This window comes from Onthophagus taurus, chromosome 2, assembly GCF_036711975.1.
Source record: "Onthophagus taurus isolate NC chromosome 2, IU_Otau_3.0, whole genome shotgun sequence".
Lineage (NCBI taxonomy): Eukaryota > Metazoa > Arthropoda > Insecta > Coleoptera > Scarabaeidae > Onthophagus > Onthophagus taurus.
In genome coordinates this window covers 23631359-23643878 of record NC_091967.1, presented here as the reverse complement: position 1 = coordinate 23643878, position 12520 = coordinate 23631359, and the positions used below count along the sequence as shown (strand labels likewise).

The 12520-nt window shown below is 34.6% G+C and overlaps 2 protein-coding genes across 4 annotated transcripts in view; one reads left to right on the top strand and one right to left on the bottom strand.

The window, feature by feature from the left end:
- The window catches only part of LOC111417437 (sphingomyelin phosphodiesterase-like), a 91729-nt gene that overhangs the window by 46054 nt on the left and 33155 nt on the right, over positions 1-12520 (top strand). The window lies entirely within an intron of this gene.
- Positions 5983-7316, bottom strand: LOC111417440 (uncharacterized). The gene is made up of 4 exons (XM_071194699.1): positions 6947-7316; positions 6715-6893; positions 6530-6659; positions 5983-6480 (listed from the first exon to the last, which is right to left on the bottom strand). The coding sequence occupies exons 1-4, from the start codon at positions 7164-7166 to the stop codon at positions 6059-6061; spliced, it is 951 nt and encodes a 316-aa protein (XP_071050800.1). The 5' UTR covers positions 7167-7316; the 3' UTR covers positions 5983-6058.

Genomic DNA, 12520 nt, shown 5'->3' with positions numbered 1-12520 from the left:
CATAGTCACCATAAAACACGTGTTTCCTTGCTTTCTTAATTTTTAATAACTGCGTTTTATCTTCCTTCCTGGTGTTTTTTGCTTTCGTTATGCTTCTTTCTTCTATTGCATTTTTTCTGGCATATCCGTGGCTACTATAATTTTTCCACGTCTTCGAGTGTTTTTAGATTTGCGGGCACGTGCTTTTGGAAAACCTTTAAATTCTGCTGGACCTTTGAAAACGTTAGGTAAATTATCTTCAGTTTCTTGAATTCTGTCTTGTTCTGTGACACTTTCAGAAAGGTTATCATTATTACAATCTTCGCTACAGACATCAGCTTCATTTTGATGAGGAATTATGTGTGTTAATGACTACTGATTGGGGCAAGAAATATTAGCTTCATCATTTTCATTTCCATTTGGCAAAACGCGATCGGTACCATCGCTCGGAAGAAAGTCAATATCAGTGAACACGTTTGCGTTAAACGGCTAAATACCACACTTTTTAAATGCGTTTATAATATTACTTGGAGTTAAGGATTTTTCATGCGCAAATCCAACACATTCAGCCACTTCGTATATGGATAAAGGTTTGCCCGGATGCTACATCATCCAATTATTTATAGCTGCATTATATGCTGTTGAAAATGGTTTGAAACAACTTACGCCAAGTGGATGCATTTTATTTGTTGAGTGCGGCAAAAAGGTCAAAATTGTTCCCCCATTATTTTTTGCCTCGTTGAGAACTGCAATGCTAAAATGACTTTCGTGATCATTTCGTCTCATTATCTGCAAAAACAAATTTGCATTCATCCATCCACTAGGTGCAACCAACCCTAATGTCCCTGATGGAGCTCCTCGAATCATATATTCCTTAAAGTGTGTTCTAGGAAAAACCATAGCTGGAGGTACGTATTGCCCTGTAGCATTTATTATGCAGCAGCTTGTCACTAGGGTACCTCGCTCTCCACTTGTTACCTTGTTGACCTGTTTAAGACCCTTAACAGCGACTACTTTTTGTAGCTTTTGAACAATTACCGTTGCAGTCCCATCCAGATTATATATTCGACGACCATCAGCAAAATTGGAAGATCTTGAGTAGATGGCTTTCAAATTTTTGTAAAAACTGACACATTATGCTTATTGAAGGACGTTGTACGAGATAAGCTGCATCCCTTTGCAGTTCGTAGTGAAAGTCACTTATGTCGACTTCGAAAACCTCGAAACCATTTCATATCTGCCATTTTAGTATGATGCCATTTGGTAGGAAATTTCTTCTTGTTTTCTACGGCCATCTCATATGCAAGTTTTCTACAGTCAGTAACCCCCAATCCATAAAACATTCGTGAGCAGTCCACTATGTAATTTTCAAGAGATGCTTCTTTTTCGTCACTGAATATTTTATTGACACTGTAGTTAGTAGTCAATCTAATTTGGTTGGGATCCTCAGCCTGCTTAGCCTTTTTGACATATCTAGCCAGCGTCTGAAACGGGATATTTTTTAAAGCCGCCACTTTTCTCAAACTTCCCCATTCAAAACCAGAATTACAGCTTCCTTCATGGATTTATTTGAAGAATTGCCAATTTTTCTCTTCTTCAAATCCATATTTTGAGCTGGAAACTAAATTAATATTGACTTAAAGAATAGAAATATCAAACAGCGAAATACTGGACCAACAGTGAGAATCTGTCTTGCTGTTGGACATTGCACGCCGTCTCACTCTTGGGCACTGTACTCGATCGCCATTTTTTGAACTGAAGAAACCAGGTTGAACTTCACACTTACCTTCGCGTAAATTTGTTCATGAGAAAAAATTATGTAGTAAGATTTGAACACTAAATAAAACACATCGGCTATTTTACTTTAGGACTTAAATTACACACGTATTTCAAGAGAACATGTGCCCTTGCCCACAGCGCTACGAGTGATAGCGGGATCTAAGTACCGACTAGCTAGATGTGATTTGACACGTTTTAAAATAATTCACATATTATGGAAGAGGTAAGAGAAATGCAAATGTCTCACTGTTGGACCTGTCTCACTGATGGGCGCTCTCCCCTACTCAGAAGTACCGTCAAACTGATTTGCTTTGTGTTTCGGTGAAATTATTTGGTCTCATTGTATTCAGATTGTAACACTTTTTACCTCGATAAAAATGTCTTGGTGGAAAAATAAGGCTCTTACAGATAAGAACTTCTGGAAGAAGCGAATAAAGTGCTCGATGAGTTGGAAAACATGATTATTGATAACAACCCGAAAGACTGTAAATGAAACACCAACTAAAGAAGACAAAGAAAGAGATAAAGATAGAAAATGGCGAAAAAGAGATTTTAGTTTTGAATTACTTGAATATAATTTAGAAGAAGGTTCAGTTCACGAACATTTTTCACACTGTAATTGAGCAGTAGATGTTTTTTTGACATTCCTTAGGCCCGTTGCTGAAACTATAGTTTCCCAGTCGAATTTATACGCTATCCAAAGGAACAGAATTCTTAACCTTACAAAAGAAGAGTTTTATAGTTATGGGCTATCATAAGTTACCTTCTTGGAAGCACTATTGGTCATCTAGCAATGATGTAGGAATTGCCTTGATCGCAAACACTATGTCCCGGAATAGATTTGATAAGATTTTATCAAATTTGCATTGTAACGATAATCACAATCTGACTCCTACCAACACTGATAAATTGTTCAAACTTCGATATTTTATTCTAAAACTAAATTTAATCTTTGAAACGTTATATTTCGATACGAGAGAATTCTCCGCAGATGAATCAATGATAGCATTTATAGGTCGATCATCTATCAAACAATACAACTCCAAAAAACCCATCAAAAGGGGTTATAAGGTATAGGTACTTGCTGACTAGAAGGGTTATATTTTCATATGTTGGATCTTGTTGAATTGTTAAATCAAAACGGTAATACTTTGTCCTCCATCATGTTTTCGGATGAATGTACATTTTGTTTAAACAGCCAGATAAATCGATTACAGATACTGGATTCCACATTGGATGGAGCAGATACAGATTGGTCCACAAAAAATTAATGTTTGGGCACTCATCATTGGCCAGAATATTGGTGGTCCACTTTTTATCGAGGGCAATCTCATTGCAGATCTATACATTCCACTTCTCCAAGAAAATGTTTTACCCAGACCAAGAGAACTGTTTCTCAACTACAATAATCCACATTTTGGTCGTCAAGTTCAACAATTATTGGACGACCTTTTACTAGGCAGGTGGATCGGCCGTAGAGGAAGCATTGATTGGCTTGCCAAGTCTCCCGACTTGACTCCACTTGATTATTTTCTTGTGGAACACTGTGAAAGAAAAAGTCTACGTTAACAGGTCTAACAGTTTGAAAATTAAAAAAAACCGTATTAGGGAAGTAATAGCTAATATCTCACTAGAAATTCTAAGAAACGCAATGGATATTATTTTGTCCCCATCATGTTTTCGGACGAATCTAGATTTTGTTTAAACGGTCAACTTTTTTATTTATATTGTCTAGGTTTATATTACAAATTATATTACAGAACTTCTTTGGAATTAAATTTTATGTTTAATATATACTACTTTACTTATTGTTAGTATAGTGCGGGATATGTAAGATCACGCACAAATACTTCATGATTAAAATTCCGGAAATCCCTATAAGTAAATCCCTCAGGAACAAAAACCATACAGTGATCAGAGACAGTGTGAACAGGAATCACCCCAGAATCAGAGAAAGAAACATCATCATGAACAAGAATACGATCAATTAGTGTAGAAGTAACTTGAGTAGTAACTAGTTGATTGCGTTACTATCTGTCGGAGCTGGAACTGCTGAATTGTAGACAAAAAACGATTGCCATAAACACCATCAGTATCAAAATCATTAATATTAAAGTTACCCAAGCAAATAAATTGATTTGACTGAGGAACCAACACGGATAAAATATCTTCAAATTCAGACAAGAATTCACCAACAGAACCGCCCGGGCGATATAATGTTCCAACAATCAATGAAAAAGCAATTGAATATGGTGAAACAGTAGTTACATTTTTGAACACCTGTATAGGATAGACCGATGTAGCCAATGGCGCGGATATTCAAGCAGCAACTGTTATAAATTTTAACTTTCTAGCTCGATCAGTCGCTAAGAAATTCAGATTTGAAGGACACAGTATTAGTTGCTAAAAAAAGCTTCTAATTAAAATAACTCAAAAACTAAAAGCACTATCCGTGCAAAAAGTCAAGGCCCCTCACTTTAGAGATCGATATCTTCGTAACCGCTCGATGGAAAAAATTGCTGTAAAGTTTATTGTAATCAGTGAACATTTCTGCGTATCACATGTTAATTTGGAAATTTTCGGGTCCGCGGTTTTACTTTTATCGCGAGTTAAGTGAAAAAAGTACCCGATTTTTGAGAGTGCCAGCAACTTTGTCTACTTTGCGATTTTTTCTCTCCAAAACCATTTGAAGAAAAAAATTTCAAATTTGAAATGGTGGTAAACCGATGTGTTCTTAATGTGGGGCATACTTTATTTTTTCGATATTCCATATAGTTTCGCGGAAAATCGCGGTTTAGTAGGATGCGGTTATTGCGAAAACGACCTGGCGAATTTCAACGCGGTTTTTACCAAAATATGTCAAATAACGCGGATTTTCGGATTTCGTTATCAGTTTTTCAAAAATAAGGCTCCCTAATTTGTTAAGAGCGATTTAATGGAATTACAAATTAAAGAGAAACAGAAATCAGCTATGCGGGGAGAGGAAGGTTCCGTCCAATCGGAACAGATGGTGCGTCCCAGACAGTACGTCGCGCCTTTATCTTGCCTACATAAAGAAATAAGGCGCGACGTCCTGTCTGGGACGCACCATCTGTTCCGATTGGCCGGATTCCTCGTCACCCCGCAGAGCTTATTTCTGTTTCTTTTTAATTTGTAATTCCATTAAATCGCTCTTCAAAAATTGGGATCCTTAATTTTGAAAAACTGATAACGGAATCCGACAACCAACATTATTTGACATATTTTGGTGAAATCCCAACCGTTTTCGACATAACGGCGTCTTACTAAACCGCGATTTTCCGCGAAACTATATGAAATATCAAAAAAATAAAATATGCCACTCATTGAGAACACATCAGACTATCACCTGTTCAAAATTCAAATTTTTTCGTACGATAGTTTTCGAGAAAAAAAATCGCAAAGTTGATAAAGTTGCCAATTCCGTAAAAAATCGGGTACATTTTTCATTTAACTCGCTGTAAAAAGAAAACCGTGGATCCGAAAATTTTCAGATTAACATAAGTTTCGTAGAAATGTTCAGTGATTACAACAAACTTTGTTGCAATTTTTTTTATGGAGCGGTTGCGAAGATATCGGTCTCTAAAGTGAGGGGCCTTGACTTTTTGCACGGATAGTAGGTATCAACATGTCTTATCAAAGTCAACTTAATTTTGTGTGTAGAATCAGAATACGCAATAAAAACTATATCATTCCATTTAAAATAACATGTATGTATAAAAATATTTTCCGTTTATAGTGAGGTAAATTTCCTACAACTTTTGTCTAAGGAAGAACTGCGTATCATGGCTCCGTAATGCCATTCGTGTATTTTGTCGCTTACGTGGGACACCCTGTATATATTTCAACATAATTGCATCTTACTACACCGCGATTTTTCCCAAGCCTATATGGTATGTTAAAAAATAAAATATGCCTCTCCTTAAGGCTACCATCTGTTCAAAATTGTGGTTAAACGCAAAATAAACGTTTATTTATTATTTGTGGTACCATTTTGATAAACTATCGTCAGCCTAATTGCTACTAATTAGGATATATTAAAAATATTCCACTGACATTGATTGGTTTAATCTCATCAAGGTGTTACAAATTATTAACATAACTGTTTAATTTACTAAAAATAATAATAACAAATTATTATTTTTAATATTTTTATTAGACTACTAAATAAATTATGTATTATTAATATAATTATCAACTTAACAAATATAAAATAAGAAAATTATTTACTTTAAATTAAAAAGTATTGTACAATTATGTTATTTCTTTTCTTCATTTAGCATCAATTTTTGGTTTTGCTGATTAACAACATTACTCCAAATAACAATAAACCGATTACCATTATTTTCTTATCGTAATTCTTAGACTTTTTTCTATTTGAATCTTCATTGTTAATGTTATTCACAACAACATGAGGATTGCCATCCAAACAACTAACACTACCTTGCAGTTTCAATTTGTTTTCTAACATCGTAATATTCTTCTTCATATTCTCAATATTCTTATGGATATCGTACCAATGTATTCGGAATTGACTCGGTTTAATAAAAAATTTTTTTCGCAACGTCGAGGTTGTTATCGGAGGGAAATCATCATATCTACAACGTTTCGTATATGCAATAATGTTCGTTAAGTCGTCTCGACTACCGTTTTCCACTATGTTTCTCCATAAATTATGAAAATAAGTTGAATTTGGAGTAGGTCCTACAAAAATTTGTTTTATTTTCCCACTGTTTCGATTAATAATCTTTACCTTCTGTAACTTTGTATGTTATTAACATATCGGAATAATAAGGAATATCATAGTCCGGTGGTGTGGGTATGGGCAATGATTTTCGCGAATTACTTGAATCCGTTTGCGTTGTGTTGATTACTCTAAATCCCTAAAGTACTTTAATAAAAGTAAATTCGAAAAAATTATTAAACAGAAATGCTTACCTGAAAAATAATAATTTTTGGTCGGTATTTTAAAGTTTCACATTTCATTATCTTCCCCCATATTTCATACCCTCTAATTTTATCGCCAGATTCGGTAATATATTCATCGTTATTACTACCAATTGTACCAAAAAATAGTAAAATGAAACACGAAGTCTCTTTATGGTTTTCGTTTGTAACTGTAAAAGATCAACAGTTATTATGATGATTTCTTATTAATAAAATAACATACTTTTATCTAAAATATTTAAGACGTTTTCTTTGGTATCTATAAGAAATTGGTTTTCTTTTTTTATGTCGAAACCACAAATTCGAAATGCCCGCTTTGAGTCATCATCAAAGTATTTGTAATTATTATCACTAAAAAAATATAAAGCTCCAGTTTCGTTATCTTTACGAAGGTATTCATCAGCTATTAATTCGCTGGGAATACGTATTTCACTTTCTTCCATTTCACTGTTTTTTTTTGCGTTGTTGATTTAATTTGTTGATTTAAATACAGAAAATGATATGGTGTAGGATTAAAAACTAATGATTTACTAAAATTAAATTAAAACTTTACTAAAATGATAATGATTCAAAACTTGATTATTAGTTATCTTATCGAATAATAATGTTTATTGATAAGACGTAATGATTTATGGAGTACCAGGATTTATGGAGTTTCAAGATTGTATATATGGCTAAAATAATTTTCCAGAAAAACTATTACCAAATTAAGTTTTAAAAATTCGTATAAAATCCAGTTTTTGGAATATAAGCATGAAAATTTCCCAAAGTGTTAACAAAAGTGTCCTCTTTCCAATGAACCAACCCGTTTTGAAAAATAACTTTTAGTTTTTGAGAAAACAATATTTGAAGTTTTGACAAAATTTTCGATGTTGCAATTTTCATCGATAATTTTCGAAATTCGCTATAAAATTAATTTCTTGAAGGATCCTTGGGGAAATATCACCAATTATTAATTAAAGTATCCTATTTTTAATGCAACAAGCCGTTTTGCAAAATCACTATTAGTTCTTGAGAAATAAATTTTTGAAATAATCGACAATTTTTTCGAATTTGGCAATTTCGCCGATTAAGTTTTAAAAATTCGTATAAAATCCAGTTCTTGGAATATAAGCATAAAAATTTCCCAAGTGTTAACAAAAGTGTCCTCTTTCCAATGAACCAACCCGTTTTGAAAAATAACTTTTAGTTTTTGAGAAAACAGTATTTGAAGTTTTGATAAAATTTTCGATGTTGCAATTTTCATCAATAATTTTCAAAATTCGCTATAAAATTAATTTCTTGAAGGATCCTTGCGGAAATATCACCAACTATTAATTAAAGTATCCTCTTTTTAATGCAAAAAGCCGTTTTGCAAAATCACTTTTAGTTCTTGAGAAATAAATTTTTGAAATAATCGACAATATTTTCGAATTTTGCAATTTCGCCGATTAAGTTTTAAAAATTCGTATAAAAGCCAGTTCTTGGAATATAAGCATGAAAATTTCCCAAGTGTTAACAAAAGTGTCCTCTTTCCAATGAACCAACCCGTTTTGAAAAATAACTTTTAGTTTTTGAGAAAACAATATTTGAAGTTTTGAAAAAATTTTCGATGTTGCAATTTTCATCGAAAACTTGCAAAATTCGCTATAAAATTAATTTCTTGAAGGATCCTTGTGGAAATATCGCCAATTATTAATTAAAGTTGCTTCGTTAGTTAAATCAGCATCAAAAAAGTTCATTTTGTATCTGTAATCCAAATAAGTTGACATATCTTATCAGCTTTCTTATTAATTTCATTTTTATTCAAATAGCACCAGAAATGCACCAGAAATTATAACCATAATGGCCGGATAAAGATGCCGGATAACCGAATATCCGGCCGAAGGGAATGCGGAATATCCGGCGTTTCGCAAAATTACTATCCGTTCCATCACTAATAGTCACATGACATGTGATGAATCTTCTAATTAATCAGAGATTAAGGTATTGCACAATTTTTATTATTCATATTTTCACCCTTTTCTTCAGTTTTTAAATAATTGGCTAAATAAATGCAGTGGATTAAAAATTTTGCATAGCCCGCATTCAACCCTTCAACGTTGATTGTTGTACGATTATATAAAAGGTCAAACTTATTATTGATATTTTTGTGGTTCTAACTACGCAGATGTGCCTCTTGGTTTATATTGGCGAGCATTGTTTAGCGGTGAGTGATGAGTGTTGAGTGTTATAATTATATAGTATAAAGCAGAGTCTTAGCACAGTAACGAGCCAACGCGCATAGCTATTGATAAAAACAACCGCATAGCCAATTCAACATTGGATTATATATTTACTAATTTACCGGCGCGTTTCTGCACATTTACCGTTTTTGATCCTATTATAGCGGATCACATGGCTTGTTCACTCGAGGTTCTTTTTGAGCCGGTAATTGATGTGAAGATAGAGGCGCCTGTGGTAGTAAGGCGTCGTGTGTTGTCAAATTCGAATCTTGCTAAGTTATATTCGTACTTACGTGATTATGATTGGTCGGATATCTGTTCAAATATTCAATCCGACTCTTATGACCGTTTTTTGAATGTATTTATGTTTTACTTTGATATATGTTGCCCTATAGTTTCTGGTCGTCCTGGTGGTTGTAATAGAGCTCCCTGGATTACAAATGATATAATAAGTGCTGGCAGGGAACTTAAAGACATGTTTTGGATTATGAGCAACGGTTATCCGGAGTTGCGTAACTTATATAATGTTAAGAAGGGTTCATATAGAAAACTAATTAATGAAACTAAAAAGAAACATACTATGAAACAAATAATAGAGTCATCGAATAGAAGTCGCGCAGTGTGGCATTGTGTAAATAACCAATTGGGTAAAGGAAGGAAGCAAACTAGTTTTCTGCTGCGTTCGGATGATGGTCATATGCAGATCTGCTCAACATTTTCAAAGTTTTTCACAACATCTGTTGAGGAGAAGGTAGAGTTGATTTATGGCCCGATGAGGGATGTATCTTGCACCATCCCTCATCGGTGCATCGTTTTGCATCGGTGTGAGTGTAATTAAGTATGTAGCGTCTTGTCTGGTCGAGCCCCTTAATCTTTCCCGGGGCGCTGAAAATTTCTCGGGTCATTCCAGTTTTCAAGGCTGGTGATCCTACAAATGTCAACAATTTCAGACCAATAGCGATAACTAGCGTTTTTTCAAAGATATTTGAAAGCATCGTCTCGGAGCGAATTTTGAGTTTTCTGGACAGGTTCAATGTTGTTAGTAATGCTCAGCATAGTTTTAGGCGGGGCCTGTCTACAGAGACTGCGTCATTGAATTTTATTGAGTTCATCTACGATAACCTTGATAAAGGTAATTTTGCTGTGGGTCTGTTCTTCGACATGTCGCGTGCGTTTGATTCGCTGCCACTAGTGTACATCATGCAGAAATTGTATGCTTTGGGTTTGCGAGGCACGATTTTAAATTGGCTTCAATCATTTCTGGAGGAACGAAAAATAAAAGTGGTCCTCTCTGGTCAGGAGTCATCGGAATCAAATGTTCTACTGGGAGTTCCCCAGGGCTCAATCTTGGGCCAATTCATTTTTCTATTGTATATAAATGACCTTCCTGAGTATCTTTCCGATGTCCACATAGTCATGTATGCCGATGACACGTCAATTGCCCTGGCGTCGAATGATGCTAATATGCTTTTTTCTAAAGTCAAGCATACCGTTGAATCATTTGATGCTTGGTGCAAACAAAATCGTATTGTTCTTAATCTAAAAAAGACCGTGTTTGTAAATTTTCATAAGAGGAGAAGGCTTCCGCAAGCCGATGATATCATTCTATCAAATAGCTGCAAGTTTTTGGGTGTTTATCTAGACGAGCAGCTAAGTTTTGACAAACATGTTGATCATCTGGTTTCGAAATTGAACTCGTCCTTTTATGCAATTCTGAAATTGAAGGGATGCCTCCCACTATCGGGATTATTACATGGGTATTATGCTCTCTGTTATTCGCATCTCTCATACAATATATTATTCTGGGGAAGATCGACGGAGTGGCGGCGTGCCTTTGTAGCACAGAAGCGCATTATAAGATTAATCTTCGACCTAAACTGCAGAGATTCGTGTAGAGATACATTCACGCTTCTTACTCTTCAAAGTATATATATATATATAAATCAGTTGTTCATGTGCGGGAGCATGTCGATAGATACCCTGTCATGAAACACAATTACGAAACTAGATCTGATAGTTTGGTGTGCTTGGGTCATCATAAGACGGCTTTCTTTGAAAAGAGTACACGGTATGATTTCCCAAAGCTCTATAATAATTTGCCATCTACAATTAAAAAAGCTGATACGCTTAGCTCATTTAAACATAAAGTAAAAATGATGCTTGTAGAAAGGGCGTTTTACGACCGCCAGGAATACTTGTCATTTAATTTTAGTATTAGTCCTAGTCAACTAGTATAGGTCATACTTCATAATTTAATTTCTCTCTTTCTTTGTTGAATATTGTGTATGTTGTGTATTATATATTGTATGTGGTTTGAACTTGTCACATCTACTATTTGTAGCCAGGTGATTAAATAAATTATTATTATTATTATTATTAGTACCGCGGTAAACATGCTACCGAAGTCGGTGCGTTTGCTGTGGTTGTTAGAAAATCAGATTTAACGAAAACAATTGGAGTCCTAAACTGAACTCGTTTTGAACACGGTAATCAGGAAACTCATTAAGGAATGATAATCACGGTTGCCTGCTACATTCGCATCTTTTTCAAATTCCTGCAGTAATAAATCTAGTTTCTTTTGCTCTACTTAGTAGTTTTTTGCTTACTACGATATGTTGGTGTTGCGAATGTCTTCCTTTACCTTGCCGACATAAAGGACGCGAAGAGTTAGTTGAAGTTATTGGAAATTCATGTTGTGCAGTATCTGAGTTATCATTATTAATATTTTCTGCAATTTGTTCTTCATCCTTGCTATAGGTACTCTCAGGTTCCTTCGAGAGATTACCAGTTATTGTACTTGGAAGCATAGTATGTTTTACAAATAGCATCAAATAACATTTTCTTGGTAGCACAAAGTTTGGCATGAAGGTTTAAACTACAAATTAAGAAGCTACATGTCTAAGCATTATTCGGAAACCTTAGGATCATATATTTTGGATAGATACTTCAGGGTAAAGCACGCGAAGTGTATACAAATCTAAGGGAGATCGAAGGTGGGATGCCACAAGGGACCGTATTAGCTACCTTTTGTATAAGTGCAACAATCCACAGTTGCAATAAACTTCAAAGAGAGGAGTAACGCTTTGTATTAGATATAAAAAATTGTATTGGGTTTTTGGAAGAAGTTCTGCATTAACTAATCACAATAAAATACTGAACAAACAAATACTGAGACCAGTATGGCTGTATGGGTTAGTAATATAAACGTCATCCAGAGATTTTAAAACAAAGTACAGAGGAACATCGTCGATGTTCCCTGTTACATACGCAACATCAATCTCTATCAAAGCTTGGGTATGGGACATGAACAGAGGCTGCATGTTAAGGTGTTTTTCAAACGTTCCGTATGGCGTGAATGTTAAAGTTAAGAATGTCCAAGTCCTCATGGAGCAGCTTAGTTGTTATATACCAAGGGCGCATTTACCATTTGCCGTATCATTTTAGATTGAAACCGTTGGAGTTTTAATATATGACTACTGGCAGTTTCCCAAATATGTGTGCCTTGTTAGTAAGGATCAGGAGATGTATAGTGGGTTCGAGTTCGTGTAGGGTAGAAGAGTTGTTAGATGTTCATAGATGATACAGATACGCTA